This window comes from Dendrobates tinctorius, unplaced genomic scaffold (assembly GCF_039654945.1).
Source record: "Dendrobates tinctorius isolate UK_male_01 unplaced genomic scaffold, ASM3965494v1 ptg000192l, whole genome shotgun sequence".
In the NCBI taxonomy this organism is placed as follows: Eukaryota; Metazoa; Chordata; class Amphibia; order Anura; family Dendrobatidae; genus Dendrobates; species Dendrobates tinctorius.
The window spans coordinates 3,654,066-3,671,438 of NW_027361859.1; the positions used below are offsets into that span (position 1 = coordinate 3,654,066).

The following is a 17,373-nucleotide window of genomic DNA, read 5'->3' on the forward strand; positions in this document are numbered from 1 at the left end:
GTAGTTGGAATGAGGAGTGTCCTGGGTGAGAGGGATCGGATGAAATTTTCAATGCGTGGGATCGAATACTCTTATCATAAAGATCCTGGATTTTAGGCAAGGGGGAACCTATAATTCTCTCTGCTGTTTTGAAAGTCCTTTGTAAGCGGAGTTTGTCATGCGCAGTGGCTCCCCCATACCAGACTATCAGAGAGGAACAAATCACAGATCTGATGACAGCATTAAAGAATAAGATCAGCAGATTCTTAGACAAACCATATCTTTTCAGCTGACACAGGAAGAACATCCTCTGTTGTGCTTTTCTTATAACAGCATCCACGTTTTTCCCCCATTTAAGATCATGAGAGATGATAACACCAAGGAATTTGGTCTCTGTGACCCTAAGAACCACTTCGTCATGGATGTAGATTGGAAGTATCTCATGTTGATCTTTCCTAAAATCCACAACCATCTCAGCAGTTTTTTTAGTGTTGAGTACAAGATTATTGGCTTTACACCAGTCACATATTCTTTCCACCTCACTCCGATACAAGTCTTCAGCATTTCCCCTGATGAGACCAATCAGTGTCATCATCGGCAAATTTCAAGATTTTTACTGAGTCTGCTGAAGAGATGCAATCATTCGTATAGAGAGAAAACAGTAACGGGGACAAAACACACCCCTGAGGTGCCCCGATGTTTGTGACCAAGGTGTCCGAAGTGAATGGTCCAACTTTTTCACTCTGTATCCTGGCTGTCAGGAAGTTATAAATCCACAAGCATAAGTTGAGAGGGACTCCAAGAGCTACCATTTTCTTATGAAGTAAATTCGGATCAATGGTATTGAACGCTGAGCTAAAGTCCATGAAAAGAATCCGGACATATGAGTGCAGTTCATCTGTATGATCCAAAATGTACTTCAGTGCCAGATTGACAGTGTCGTTTGCCGAACGATTCTCCTTATAGGCAAACTGAAGCGGGTCCCATAGCTTCTGCGTGAATTTTATCAGGTGGGACATCATAATTCTTTCGAAGACTTTCATAACTACAGATGTGAGTGCTACTGGTCTATAGTCGTTCAACTCAGAGGATCCCACTTTCTTGGGGACAGGGATAATTGTGGAATTTTTCCAACACTGAGGTACAACGCACTTTCAGTGACACATTGTATATATTTGTCAGTATAGGGGCAAGCTGGGTAGCACATACTTTCAGACACATTGGAGATACACCATCAGGGCCAGGTGCCTTTTTGACCTTAAGTCCCTTCAGGATGCGTATCACCTCTGCCTCGGAGATCACTACTTGGGTGTTGCACAATGAATGATCTTTATATGAACAGACTGAGGAGCTTAGAGATGAATAGCCACTGTGTGTAGAGCTTGCCTCAAATCTGCAGTAGAATTCATTTAACTCTGCTGCCAGACTTCTGCTGGGGTTCACTATAGTGGGGTGGCTTTTATAATTGGTGACCTCTCTTAATCCTCTCCATGCAGATCTAGTATCTTTTGATGAGAACCTTTCCTCCAGAATCTTTGCATACTCGTGTTTGGCTAACTTGATCTCTTTAGATAGCGAGTTCCTAAGTTTCTTGAATTCAGTAATATCGCCTGCTTTATAAGCCTCCTCTTTTCTCTTACGGATCAACCTGACTTTATTTGTAAACCACGGCTTGTTGTTTCCCCGAAAGTGGACAGATTTGGATGGAATAAACGTGTCTTCACAAAAACGAATATATGAGGACACTGCATGTTTCCTGGAATACCTCCCAGTCCGTGCATTCAAAGCATGCTTGTAGTTGCAATTTTGCCTCCTCAGACCATGTCTTCTTTGTATAAACTGTAGGTTTGGATGTTTTCAACCTTTGCCTGTAGGCTGGAATTAAATGAATTAGACAATGATCTGAAAAGCCCACTGCTGCTCTCCTCACTGCCCTGTAGGCCCCTTTTATGACTGTATAGCAGTGATCAAGCGTATTGTTCTCTCTCGTGAAGCAGTTTATATGTTGAGTAAATTTGGGGAGATCCAGGTTGAGTTTTCCTTTGTTAAAGTCCCCCATTACGATCACAAATGCTTCTGGAGATCCTTTCTCCCATTCTGATATTTTGCATGCTAATTCACCAATAGCAGCTTTAACAGATGCTTGAGGGGGAATATATACTGCAACCAGAACCATAGATGAAAACTCTCTTGGAGAGTAAAATGGTCTACAATTGAGTGCAAGGTACTCTAGATCTGGAGAGCAACCTTTTCCCAGTATGTTAACATCACAGCACCAGCTAGTGTTGATGTAGAAACATACCCCACCCCCCCTTTGTTTACCTGAAGCTACACAATCACGGTCAGCTCTGTAGATAACAAAACCAGGTAGATCCAGACTACAATCAGGGATGGTCTCATTCAACCAGGTCTCAGTAAAACAAAGAGCAGCTGAATTGGCCATATCAGATCTCATGTTACAAAGTAAGCTCAGATCCTCCATTTTGTTAGATAAGGAACGGACATTAGCCAAGTGGAGTGAAGGAAGAGCTGTTCTGAACCCTCTCCTCTGAAGGCATGCCAGGATGCCTCCTCTCCTACCTCTCTTGCAGTACACCTCCACAGGTTTCACAGAAGTAATGGATTTTATGTACTCAATTGTTGAATTAGCAATCATGCTCCAAGAAGGGGAGTCCATGAGAAATTGCGGATGATTCCAGAATAATAAATCGTCCCTTGAAATCATAAGAGTAGGTTTACAGGGTCCTCGCGCTCGCATGTTATGGAGCTTTTCTCTCACTGACCTCAGTTTTTGTTTTCTTAAAGTCACTTTTCTTTTTTGGTCTTGTGGCGCTCATTGAAGGTTTTGGCTCCAAATTCTTCAAAGCCGTGCAAGTGGTTCATTCATTTTGTGCAAAAGAAAAATGCTCTTAGCAAAAAGTGTCAAGTTTTGCTAAATATCACAAAATTTGCACCAAAATATCTGTGATACATAAAGTAGCTCTAGGATGAACTGGAGCACATTTCAGACAAATGTTCTACTTTTTATAAAGTTACAGTTGATGTATCGGCCAAAATCACATGGAAATCCCAAACCACGGTCACAATGGTGAACACTGAAAATCACTTCAATAAACATGTCACACTACAGGTAAATGCAGAGTAACGCAAACTTCACTAGATGGCAGCAGAGTGGGGAGAGGGCTGAAGTCCTGCTCAGAGCAGACAGCAGAACTGCAACGAGGCTACCACCAGGTGGCAGCAGAATAGTCAGACAAGCCGGATCGAGACCAGAAAGTAGTGTAGTACCAAGGAAATCCCAAACACAAAGTCAGAGGATCGCCAAAAGGTCAGTGCCGGTCTGTAGAAGTACCAGAAGGAAGAGACAGAATCAAGTCAGAGTCAAAGCAGAGTCGAGTCCCAGCGATTCCAAACACCCAGGGACACACAGAGTTGAGACGGGTAGGAGAGGAGAGCACAGACACAGGCAAAGTCAGCTGAATCCAGCAGGACAAATCAGGGTTTCATCAGGGCCAACTACGCACACAATAGGCAGGAAATATAATTGGCACTGCCTGCAGGATGCAGCGCGGAGAAATAGCTGACCCGACACCGGAACGAGGTAGAGAAAGTTAACCCCTGACATGACCAGACCAGGAAAGGAGAGACAAGACCCAAAACCCGGTCTGGATCAATAATAGTAATAATTTTATTTCTATAGCGCCAACATATTCCGCAGCACTTTACATTTCAGAGGGGACTTTTACAGACCATAGACATTACAGCATAACAATAATCACATAGATCATAACAGATACCAAGAGGAATGAGGGCCCTGCTCGCAAGCTTACAGTCTATGAGGAAAAAAGGGGAGACACGAAAGGTGGGTGGTAACAGTTGCCTTCATTGTATGGACCAGCCATAATGTTGAGTGTGTAACAGTACAAACACAGAGGGCTAATAGATGCATAATGCATATGGGAACATGATGCGGGGAACCTGGTTATGGTAAAAGTTTTGACTTTGCCACACAGGGATAGATTATGTTAATGCATTGAGGCGGTAGGCCAATCGGAATAAGTTTGTTTTCAGGGCACGCTTAAAATTGTAGGGATTGGGGACTAATCGTATTGACATGGGAAGTGCTTTCCAAAGAATTGGCGCAGCATGTGCATAGTCTTGGAGACGGGACTGGGAGGCTCTGATTATTGAGGATGCTAACCTCAGGTCATTAGCAGAGCAGAGGGCATGGGTAGGGTGGTAGACTGAGATGAGGAAGGAGATGTAGGGAGGTGCTGAGCCGTGGAGTGCTTTCTGGGTGAGGGTAATCATGGATCATGACAAAACACTTATAAAATAGTCACGTGCTAGACATATCAGCATAATTTTTGTTGCTAGTGACTGAATTTAAAGTCTCCAGTAATTGTATTATTTCATTGGATTATTTATGATTTTCCATCTTCTCCTCATTCAGGTCCCACAATACTGGACCTTTTCAGTGGAGATCTTCTATATAAGAGAATTTTCCTGACTGACCCGTCAAGGATGAATAGGGACAGGGACAAGATGGCGGAGAGGATATTAAACCTCACCCTAGAGATCCTCTTCCGGCTTACTGGAGAGGTGAGAGTCTCTGGTGACTTCACATTTCATCATTCTTATCTATGGGAATAACAGATGGACAGAACTGGAGAGGTGAGGACTCTGGAAATGTCTGTAGTGAGATTTATTAATGTGTCTCTCCATAACCAGGATTACACAGTAGTGAAGAAGACCTCTAGTGAGCGCTGTCAGGACCATATGTCTGAGGGATGGGGAAGACCCCTGAGCCCAATCACGGGGTCTCCACCTCACCCCCTGATACATGAGGACATCAATGACCAGAAGATCCTAGAACTCACCTACAAGATGATTGAGCTGCTGACTGGAGAGGTGACACTGCTGGGAATGCTGGGACATTATACAGTAACGCTATGAAGGGATCGGGGGATGACGGTATCATTGTATGTGTCAGGTTCCTGTAAGATGTCAGGATGTTGCCGTCTATTTCTCCATGAAGGAGTGGGAGTATTTAGAAGGACACAAAGATCTGTGCAAGGACGTCATGATGGAGGTTCCCCAGCCCCTCACATCACCAGGTAATAGACATGACTAAATACACACGGCCTATAATTATCTGTATGTAAAGAATGAATTCAGTCTCTGTATGTGTCTCCTCCAGTTCTATCCAGTAAGAGGACAACACCAGAGAGATGTCCCCAACCTCTTCTTCCACAGGACTGTAAACCAGAAGATCCCAATGTTCCTCAAGATCATCAGGTAGGTGGAGAGAAGGTGTCATGAGATCTCCCCTATGATGTGTAGACGGCTGTGAAGGTCTTGTGTTCAGTCTTGTTGTTATGAATGGGTCACCGAGGAGGATAGCCGGACCAGGCTAAGCCCCCAGAAAACCAGAGAGGTTGGTAACTAAGCGGATTGTAGACCGCTGATCCTATCCCACAACTAGCAGTAACCATGGAGCGTTCCTACGATGCCCTAGACGCTTCGTCACAGCCGGAGAACTAACTAAGCCTAAAGCAAGAAAGGTGAAATCTAAACTGCCCCGGAGCAGACCCCAAAAGGAATAGATAGCCCCCAAACATATATTGTCGGTGAGACAAGATGAAAACACAAGTGCAGGTAGGAAAATAGACTGAGCAAATGATGGGGCCCAGACTGACTAGACAGGACAGGAAAGGAAAGACACTGTCTGCAATCACGCAAAAAACCCTGAAAAATCCAACACGTCTGATGCACAAAAAAACACTGAAGTCACACGACTTCGCCCCCACTATATCAGCACACTGGTATATACTGGAAGCAAAGCAAAAAGATCCCAATATAACAGGGAACAGAACAAACTGACACAAGCAGTAACATATGGGCTGTGATCCAGCACAGCCCCAGCAGGAGCAAGCTGACCCGCACAAAGCAGAGATAGACAAAACCAGATCAAATGCAAAAAGATGAGCAAATGAACCACTTAGCTGAACCATGCAGGAACAGAGCAGGAGACATCAGACCTCAGAAGGCACAGGAAGAAAATCACCAGCAGAGATTGAAGGAAGTCAGCTGTCTTAAATACTCCAGTCAGAAACCCCAGATCTCCAGTCGTCATTATCAGGTGACAAGCCTCTGTCAGTCTGACCAGCTCCACTACCTCCAGTAACCACCAGAGGGAGCCCAGAAAGAGAACTCGCAACACCTCTGTCAATCTGATCAGCTCCACTACCTTAAGCAACCACCAGAGGAGCCCAGAAAGAGAATTCACAACACTTGTTTTATTCACCAGCAGGGGCGTAACTACCACGGTTGCAGGAGTCGCCACTGCGACCAAGCCCAGAGGGAGTCAGGGGCCCGGCAGGCATATCACCCAATCGTCCCAATTCTCGCGGGACAGTCTCATTTTTGACCCCCACCCACTCGTGTCCCGCACTGCACTGAGCCGCCACGCCCCCCATGCACCCCATCGTCGCCCTCCCGCAGAGACCCACCGCACTGACAGCAGCCCGTCGCTAGGCTGTTTTCTCCAATGTGCGCACAGGACCTGTGAAGAGGTCACAGGAGGGGAGGAGTCAGGGATCACATGATCAGGGGCTTTGGTGTCTGCAGGACTCTGCTGTGCTGGTTGTCATGGTGCTGGATGAGGGGAAGTTTATGTGTGAGGTCAGGAGGGGTTTACAGGGGTGATGTAGCAGAGCTGTGTGTGTACGAGGTGTACGGAGCGGAGCCGCACGTGTACGAGGTGTACAGAGCGGAGATGTGCGTGTATTTTGGTATGGGGGGGCCCCCATTTGAAAGTTCGCACTTTGTAGTTATGCCACTGTCCACTAGTATTATGTTTTATACTTGTGTAATGAGAACGGTGGAGATGGCAGGGTTAGAGCTGATCATAGATGGGACTTCTCCATCTGTCTGTGACTATTACAATATGTGTTTCAGGGTGAAGATCTGACCCATAATAATACTACAGAGACATATGTGAGGGGTGATGAGTGGTGTAAAGAAGAGATTCCTACAGATAACCGCTCAGGTGAGTAGTAGACTCTCTATGTACTTATTCACCTTTTGGTGCAGTTTTGTTTTCGATTTTGCAGACTTTTTATTGAATTTGTGCTCTGTTTTGTGCACCTACCTCACAAGCAGTGCTCCTTACAGCAGTTTGTTAACCCCTTCACCCCCAAGGGTGGTTTGCACGTTCATGACCGGGCCAATTTTTACAATTCTGACCACTGTACCTTTATGAGGTCATAACTCTGGAACGCTTCCATGGATCCCGGTGATTCTGACATTGTTTTCTCGTGACATATTGTACTTCATGTTAGTGGTAAAATTTCATTCAAATAACTTGCGTTTATTTGTGAGAAAAATGGAAATTTGGCGAAAATTTTGAAAATTTCGCAATTTTCCAACTTTGAATTTTTATGCCCTTAAATCACAGAGATATGGCACACAAAAAACTTGATTACTAACATTTCCCACATGTTTACTTTATAACAGCACAATTTTGGAACCAACATTTTTTTTGTTAGGAAGTTATAAGGGTTAAAGGTTGACCAGCGATTTCTCATTTTTACAACACCATTTTATTTTTAGGACCACATCACATTTGAAGCCACTTTGAAGGGTCTATATGATAGAAAATACCCAAAAGTGACACCATACTAAAAACTGCACCCCTTAAGGTGCTCAAAACCACATTCAAGAAGTTTATTAACCCTTTAGGTGCGTCACAGGAATTTTTTTGAATATTTAAAAAAAAAAAATGAACATTTAACTTTTTTCACAAAAAAAATACTTCAGGTTCAATTTTTTTTATTTTACCAAGGGTAACAGGAGAAATTGGACTGCAAAAGTTATTGTGCAATTTGTCCTGAGTACGCTGATACCTGATATGTGGGGGGGAACGACTGTTTTGGCGCATGGCAGAGCTCAGAATGGAAGGAGCGCCGTTTGACTTTTTCAATGCAAAATTGGCTGGAATTCAGATCGGACGCCATGTCACGTTTGGAGAGTCCCTGATGTACCTAAACAGTGGAAACCCCCTGCAAGTGCCCCCATTTTGGAAACTAGACCCCCCAAGGAACTTATCTAGATATGTGGTGAGAACTTTGAACCCACAAGGACTTTACAGAAGTTTATAACGTACAGCGGTACAATTAAAAAATCATATTTTTTCCACAAAAATGATCTTTTCACCCCAATTTTTATTTTCCCAAGGGTAACAGGACCCTAAAAGTTATTGTGCAATTTTTCCTGAGTGTGCTGATACCCCACATGTGGGGGTAAACCACTATTTGGGTGCATGGCAGAGCTCGGAAGGGAAGCAGCGCCATTTGACGTTTTTGGCTGGAATTGAGATCGGACACCATGTCGCGATTGGAAAACCCCTGATGTACCTAAACAGTGGAAACCCCCCACAAATGATACCATTTTGGAAAATAGACCCCCTAAGGAACTTATCTAGATGTGTGGTGAGCACTTTGAACCCCCCAGTGCTTCACAGAAGTTTATAACGCCCGGGCGTGAAAATAAAAAATTCGTATTTTTTCCACAAACATGATCTTTTAGTCACCATTTTTTTTATATTCCCAAGGGTAACAGGAGAAATTGGACCCCAAAAGTTGTTGTCCAATTTGTCCTGAGTATGCTGATACCCCATATGTGGGAGAAAACTACTGTATGGACACACGTCAGGGCTCGGAAGGGAAGTAGTGACGTTTTGGAATGCAGACTTTGATGGAATGGTCTGCGGGTGTTATGTTGCCTTTGGAGAGCCCCTAATGTACCTAAACAGTGGAAACACCCACAAATGACCCCATTTTGGAAACGACAACCCCTAAGGAACTTATCTAGATGTGTGGTGAGCACTTTGAACCCCCAAGGGCTTCACAGAAGTTTATAATGCCCGGGCATGAAAATAAAAAAATCTTATTTTTTCCACAAACATGATCAATTGGTCCCCAATTTTTTCATTTTCCCAAGGGTAACAGGAGAAATTGGACCCCAAAAGTTGTTGTCCAATTTGTCATGAGTACGCTGACACCCCATATGTGGGAGAAAACTACTGTATGGACACACGTCGGGGCTCGGAAGGGAAGCAGTGCCATTTTGGAATGCAGACTTTGATGGAATGGTCTGCGGGTGTCAAGTGCGTTTGGAGAGCCCCTGATGTACTAAACTATTGAAACTCCCCACAAGTGACCCCATTTTGGACACTAGACCCCCCCACGGAACTTATCTAGATGTGTGGTGACCACTTTGAACCCCCAAGTGCTTCACAGAAGTTTATAACGCTCGGACGTGAAAATAAAAAAAATCATTTTTTTCCACAAAAATGATATTTTTGCCCCCAATTTTTTATTTTCCTAAGGGTAACAGGAGAAATTGGACCGCAAACATTGTTTTGCAATTTGTCCTGAGTAGGCTGATACCCTACATGTGGGGGTAAAACACTGTTTGGGCGCATGGCAGAGCTTGGAAGGGAAGGAGCACCATATGACTTTTTCAACTCAGAATTGGCTGGAATTGAGATCAGACGCCATGTTGCATTTGGAGAGCCCCTGATGTGCCCAAACAGTGGAAACCCCCAATTCTAACTCCAACCCTAACCCCAACACACCCCTAACCCTAATCTCAGCCCTAACCCAAGCCCTAACCCAAGCCCTAACCCTAACCCTAGCCCTAACCCTAACCCTAATGGAAAAATGGAAATAAATACATTTTTTTTAATTTTATTATTTTTCCCTAACTAAGGGGGTGATAACGGGGGGTTTGATTTACTATTTATGGCGGTTTTTATTTTTGGCAGCTGTCGCACGCTAAAAGACGCTTTTTATTGTAAAAATAGTTTTTGCAGCACCACATATTGAGAGCTATAATTTTTCCGTATTTTGACTCACCGAGTCATGTGAGGTCTTATTTTTTGCGGGACGAGTTGACGTTTTTATTGGTACCATTTTCGAGCACGTGACATTTTTTGATCGCTTTTTATTCATATTTTTGGGACGCAGAATGAACAAAAACCAGCGTTTCATGAATTTCTTTTTGGGGAGTGCGTTTACACCATTCCGCGTGCGGTAAAATTGATAAAGCGGTTTTATTCTTCGGGTCAGTACGGTTACAGCGATACCTCATTTAGGTCGTTTTTTTATGTTTTGTCGGTTTTATGCAATGAAAACTATTTTATATAAAAAATAATTATTTTTGCATCGCTTTATTCTGCGAGCTATAACTTTTTATTTTTTCGCTGATGATGCTGTGTGGCGGCTCGTTTTTTGCGGGACAAGATGACGTTTTCAGCGGTACCATGGATATTTATATGCGTCTTCTTGATCGCGCGTTATTACACTTTTTGTTTGGCGGTATGATAATAAATCATTATTTTTTGCTTCGTTTTTTATTTTTTAAGGGGTTTGCTAAAGGGGTTAACTAATGGGACAGTTTTATAGGGCGGGTCGTTATGGACGCGGCGATATCTAATATGTGTACTTTTATTGTTTTGGGTTTTTTTTATTTTCAAAAAATGAATTTATTGGGGAATATTTTTTTTTTTTTTTTTTACTAATTTATTTGGCGATTTTTTTTTTTTTTTTTTTTTTTTTAAATGATTTTTACACTTTTTTTTATTTTTTTTTACTTTATTACATAGTCCCAGGTGGGACATCACTGTCCTGTGACAGATCGCTGATCTGTCACATCACAGATCACTGTGACAGATCAGCAATCTGTCACAGGCAGTGCCGAAGGCTTCCTCATGCCTGCGCTTTGCAGGCACTGAGGAAGCCAGCTTCCTGCAGGCCCCCGAAGGCCCCCATCGCCATCTTGGATCCGGGGGCCTGTAGGGAAAGAGACCCCCGCAGCAGCGCTGCACATTGCGCTGCCGTGGGGGGCTCAGGGAAGCACGGAGGGAGCCCCCTCTCTGCCGATGCTTCCCTTTAACTCCCGGTACACCACGATCGTGTTTGATCGCGGTGTGCAAGGGGTTAACGTGTCGGGGGCGGTCCGTGACCGCCCCTGACACATTGTGCCGGGTGTCAGCTGTGATAATCAGCTGACACCCGGCCGCGATCAGCGGCGCTCGCCACGTGGGCGCCGCTGATCGCGGTAGACGTACTATCCCGTCCATGGGCAAAGGGGCCCGGGTCCCATGGATGGCATAATACGTCGGATGTCAGGAAGGGGTTAAGCAGCTCGTGGGGGTCTCAGGACCTGGAAATCCACCGATCTCCTGGCACTTAAAGAGGACTTTTCACAGTTTTTTTTTTTTTTTTTTTTTTCTTTTTTAGTTTAAACTGTATATGTCACCAAAAAGGGGACAGAGGGGCACATTACAACTAAGAAGCTAAGCCTGCAGCTTCACATGAGCACTGAGATGGCGATAATAGGCTGTGGGATGACAAAAGAGCGCACTATAGGGCACTGACCGGATACATGGGGCATTAGTGTTGTGATATTCACTCTCCTTGCGGGGTTTTAAAAAGTACAAATCTTAAAGAGGCTGATAAGAACGTCCAGTGTTGTGAATTCCCTTGCTCGGACTTCTGAGCTGGAGCTCCCTCTTGTGGTTACTGGGAGTAGTGGAGCTGGCCAGTCTGATGGAAGTTTGCCACCTGACGATGATGATTGGGAATCTGGCATTATTGGCTGGGAGCATATAAGTGAGCAGGCTTCCCTTAGTGGTTGCTGGTGATTTCCTCCTTGTGCATTTTGAGCTCTTCAGTCTCCTGCCTGATCTGCATGGTTCAGTTAAGTGATTCTTTTGCTAATCCTTTGCATCTAATCTGGTTGTGCCTTTCTTTTTGCTTTCTGCTTTGTTGCGAGGGTTCAGCATACTCCCTGCTGGGGGCAGCGCTGGGCCCCGCTCCATATGTTACAGTTTGTACTAGTTTGTTCAGTCCCCTGTTATGTTAGTATCTTTGGCTTTGCTTCCAGTTCACACCAGAGTGCTGATCTAGCGGGGGTGAGGTCGTGTGGCCTCAGGTTTTTTGTATATCAGATGTGTTGGATTTTTCAGGGTTTTTGCGTGATTGCAGACAGAATCTTTTCTGTCCTGTCCTATCTAGACAGTTTGGGCCCCATCATTTGCTCAGTCTATTTTCTGCCTGTGTTTGTGTTTCATCTTGTCTCACCGACAATATATTTTTGGGGGCTGTCTATTCCTTTGGGGATCTGCTCCTGGGCAGTTTAGATTTCACCTTTCTGGCTTTAGGCTTAGTTAGTTCTCCGGCTGTGCTGCGGCATCTAGGGCATCGTAGGAACGCTCCACGGCTACTGCTAGTTGTGTTGTTGGAGCAGGGGTCTGCAATTCGCTGAGTTACCAACCACTCTGGTTTCCTGGTGGCTTGGCCTGTTCCTGCCATCCTCCTCGGTGACACATTCATAACAGTCCAGCTGCTGTTGCTCCTCAAGACAAATGATCTAACAACATAAAATACCAAAAGGAAGAAGGAAAAGTAGATTATCTGCGTCACTGCTGGTAAGTAAATATACCAAAAACATGGTATGGTAAAGATATACAAAGCTTTTAACGACTACATTCGGGAGTCTATGAAAATTTTATCTAACCTTGACTACTATGCTGCCATCTCTTGAGAAAGAACATGTCATCGTCACATTGAGGATTCAAGCATGGCTTCATTATAAATTGAAGGGAAGGGAAAAAGAGCTCACACTCTAAAGGTCCCGTTACATTTAGCGATGCACCAGCGATCCTGACAACGATACGACCCGGTCAGGATCGCTGGTGCATCGCTAAATGGTCGCTAGTGAGCTGCCAAACAGGCAGATCTCACCAGCGATGCAGCGATGCTCGGCGGTCGTTGCTTATCTGTCAGACGGCAGAGATGATGATGTCGGCGCCAGCGGGACTCTAGCGAGAAGAAAACAGCGCAGGACATTCTCGCGCGATCAGCGATATCCAGCAGGGGGGCCGATCGGTGGTAAGTGTCACATGTAGCGAGATCGCTAGCAATATCGCTGTTGCGTCACAAAATCGGTCACCCTTATCATTACATCTGACCCCTGTTCATCTACGACCCCCTGCTGTGAACAGGTAATTAAAGCAGGTTATCTGATGGAGAGCAGATGGAAAGTCCTGAAAAATCTGTGCAAGAGGCTACAAGTTTATCATCTGTGGAGATAAGTCTTCCAGTGTTCAAAGGTATGACAGGCAGATGAGATAGCACCATATTTCAGTAATGAGTATTGTTTATTTGTGACGGGAGTAGGTGCTATAGCTATGGGACACATATTTTCAGCATCGTGGCTCCAAGACAAAGCAATGCATGTTCTTGTATTGCGGTGCATCCTGCCAATCTGCCCTGAATTAATATAAGCCAGATGGATAACGTTATATATGTCATGTCTCATATCTATCAAAAGCTAAAATCATGATAACAAATATGGTATTAATATTTCCCACCTGGAACCTCCAGGGAGCAGATATCCTGAAGGTTGGCGATCTCCTTATTTTGTGGGGCCTAGCCAGATTCCATTCACCTGCCCCATCTGAGGTCACCAAGGTGAGGTATATGGGCGTGACTTTTATCTAATAAATACAGATTGTGAATTACAATCTGGGAGATACAGCTTGCTGTAGGACTACTATAATCCAAGCGGAACGCTCCTCTCTGTGAAGACCGACGCCATTTCCCTGACATTAGGTCTAGTAATTTTCCCTTTTAATTTTTATGTAATTACATTTACTGTAATGTTTTGTCCCCTTTTTGTAACATCTTTTGTATATTTTTTTTTTTTATAAACACTGCCTACTTGTTGGATTAAAACCATAAAATTTAATAGCTCTGTTCCTTTTCCTCTATAAACCGCATCCCTGAAGCTTTGTGAGGTCATGTGTTACCAGAAATGGGTTTCCAATCGGCCTGTGAAAACGATTGGTGGTGGCAGCTATGTTTTCTTGGGTTATGGTTATTGCAGAGTTTGACGGTGACCATACGCAAGTTTTTTTTAAAAAGAATTTAGAATTGATGGCAGCAGTGGGATGTGCGTGATTCCGTGGCTGTTACTTGACAAAATTGTTGGCAGTGGTGGGATATTTGCGTGATCCCTTGACTGTCCCCTGATTAGCACCAATCCATTCTCACCACTAGGATTAGAATACTTACAGCTCTTCAATAGAGCCCGATCCCTGGTATCTTGTATAAGAATGAAAGGAAATGTCGTATTATTTCGGACCCTAACATGCCCTTTTTTGCCACCCCCAAAAGTACATAAGTGTCTCAATAATCCTCCAGGTAGACCCATAATTTTGGTAATAAATTAAGTAACTACAAACCTCTCTTCCTATATTGATTTGTAAGCTCAACCCCATGTACTCTACACCCAGCCATCTTAGAGGCTCTACACAACTAATAGAACTCCTACAAGGTATCACATGGAGGGAATCCTATTCTTCCATCCCCTAGATGTGTCATCATTGTATTCCAATATATGACATGATATCGGGCTGTTATGTATCCCAAAAAGGATTATATCTAGACACCAGAATTGACAACAGCCATAGAAGCTTCATCCTAGAGTGTTCAGAGTTTACTTTAAAAAACACATTTTTTAAGTTCCAAAATTTCATCTACCACCAAAACAAGAGGTACAGCTATGGGGACACAGGTGGCATCTAAATATGCCAACATATTAATTGGCATTTTTGCAAGTATCTTCATTTATGATTCCAGATATGTAGAAAATACCACAATTTAACCACAAGATTTACCATATCACACTTTTTGGAATATCTACCAGCAGTGCAGCAGATAATTTGCTTTTCCTTCTTCCATTTGGTATACTAAGATGGCGTTAACGGAAACCTTCAGTAGGACCCAAGCAGCCATGGTGATCCATCGGGACACTACGATGACGTTATACAGGAGGATGAATATGCCCTACCAGGACAGTGCCAATTATATGTCACAATCGGAGATTGATCATAGCATTTACGTTGGTTAAGCAGGAGCGATGAGAGTTCCAACAGTTCCTCTTAGGGCTCGTTCATTCGAGCGTATTTTTGATCCGAGTCCTGTCCTTAAAAAACAAACTGCACTTGGACCGATGTATTTCAATGGGGCAGTGCTGATGAGTGATTTTTCTTTTCAGTGACTGAAACGTGTGGAAAAAAAAATCACAGCATGCAGGAGTTTCTTATGTAAATCAAATGAGACTGGTCCTTTCAAGACTATGGCTGTGCCAAAAAATCATATTCCAAACAAAGCCACAGTACAAGATCCATTTTTTTTTTTTGTAATTCTTTATTTATAGTTTTAAAGAAACACGACAAATATATCCACAGTTACATAAATCACACAAAAATATAGTCGTTAGAGATCTGTGGGTTAGGGAAGACATTAAATTTATGTCGTAGAGATGGCATATATGAAATCAAAAATTTTGAGGCAACGAAATAACAAAATAACAGGTGCAACAATCTAAAGTATTTTGCGGCACCTAACAACGGGGGCAGGATATCGTGCTTTTTAGGTTTGAAATTTGTAGAAGGGAGAGATAAAAGCACTTCAGAAGCAACAAGTTCAGAGTGTAAAACTCCCAGGGCCTTCAAGGCATCACTGATATCATGCCAGAACTTTAAAAGTTTTTGGCAAGTCCAGAAAATATGGGTAATAGTACCTCTCAATTTTTCACATCTCCAACACATTGGAGAATCAGATAGGCCTAGATGAAAGAGCCTCTCTGGGGTGTAATACCACCTTGATAAAATTTTGTATGCAGATTCCTGTAGCAGTATGCATCTCGAAAAGCCGTGGGAGTTGGAACAAATCATTTGCTTCTCATTTGGTGATAAGGTGATATTAAGTTCCCATTCCCAAGAGTGAAGAAATAATGGGGTATAATTGATTTTAGAATTAAGGAGATTATCATATATCTTAGAGGTCAATTTGGAAATAGGTGGCTTTTTTTTGTCAGTCAGTCCAGCCAGTGCCAATTGGGGGAGGGGGTGATTACTCTTTGGATTTGTTTCATGAAGTGGGAGACGTGGATCTGTTGGTGGAAATTTTTTGTTTGTTTTTTGGCTTCCAGCGACTAAAGGTTATTGCAAGGAATCTTATTATTCAAAAGGTGGGAGATTGGTTTATTTGGTAGAGATGCCCATAGATCATAGGGATCCGTAAAGTCCAGGTTGTAGATATATGGAATTAACTCTATTGGCATTCTATCAAGAAAATGGCAATCTGGTGGAAGGTTCGGGATCAGCAAACGCCTGATTAAAATGGACATTAGGAGAATATCATCAAATTCAATTTTAGAAGTGGGGTAATTTGTCCATATTAATTTCTTTGCATCTGAACCTAAAAGTTTTGTGTCGATGTGTGTTTGGGAATCTTGATCTGTCCGTTGAACTAATTTTATCCATCTGGTCAGGTGTATGGCTTGATAATAAGACACCAAATCTGGAAGTCCCAGCCCGTTTTGGTAATATCAAAGTTTTAAAAGGGAGCCTGGCTTTTTTGTATTTCCATATAAATCTTGCTATAATTTGGTTTAGCGTTTTGAAGAAGGAGTTCGGTAGGGATATTGGAACCATATTCATTACAAAGAAGATTTTAAGCAGAACATACGAATTGTTTACGTTGACTCTACCTATCCAGGATAGAAAGGGGAGGTTATAGGAGCTAAGGAGATTTTTAATTTTCCCCAATAAGGGGGTGACATTATGCTGGAAAAGGGAATGTGGATCTTCCATTATGAAAACCCCTAGATATTTAATTTTTTCCTTTGGCCACTTAAAGGGGGTAGTCTTTTTTTAATATAGTAATATCCTCTACTCTGGTTGAAACATTGAGGGCCTCAGATTTGTCGAGGTTTATCTTAAAATTAGAGAGTTCTCCAAATAAAGAGAATATCTCGAGAAGCTTTGGGAAGGCAGTCCCCGGGTTAGAGAGCATCAGCAATAAATCATCTGCGAAGGCTGCGGCCTTTACTTCAATTCGATTAATCTTGATACCTTTAATGTCCCTATTTTGTCGAATAGCTTGTATCAACGTTTCCATAACTAGGACAAATAAGGATGGGGAGAGAGGACAACCCTGCCTGGTACCATTTCTGATTTTAAAAGAATCCGACAGAATTCCATTCACCCTGACCCTAGCTGTAGGCTAAGTATATATTACTAAAATATAGATTCAATAAATGGTGAAGGGAAGGCAAATTTTTGCAAGACGCAATTTTTATAATGCCAACTAATCCGGTTAAAAGCCTTCTCGGCGTCAGTAGAGAGGACCGTGATGGCGTGACCTGTATGCTTTGCATATGAGATAGTCTGTATAACTCTTGTAGAGTTATCTTTGCCCTCTATTCCACATATAAACCCGGCCTGGTCAGGGTGTACCAGAACCACCAACCCTA

At 43.2% G+C, this 17,373-nt stretch overlaps 1 protein-coding gene across 1 annotated transcript in view; it reads left to right on the forward strand.

Moving 5' to 3' along the window:
* LOC141055944 (uncharacterized) overlaps window positions 1–17,373 on the forward strand; it is a 183,907-nt gene that overhangs the window by 75,585 nt on the left and 90,949 nt on the right. The window contains 5 exon segments of the mRNA XM_073552642.1: window positions 4,433–4,581; window positions 4,711–4,890; window positions 4,973–5,096; window positions 5,180–5,277; window positions 6,940–7,030. Of these exon segments, the coding sequence (XP_073408743.1) occupies window positions 4,433–4,581; window positions 4,711–4,890; window positions 4,973–5,096; window positions 5,180–5,277; window positions 6,940–7,030 (642 nt within the window).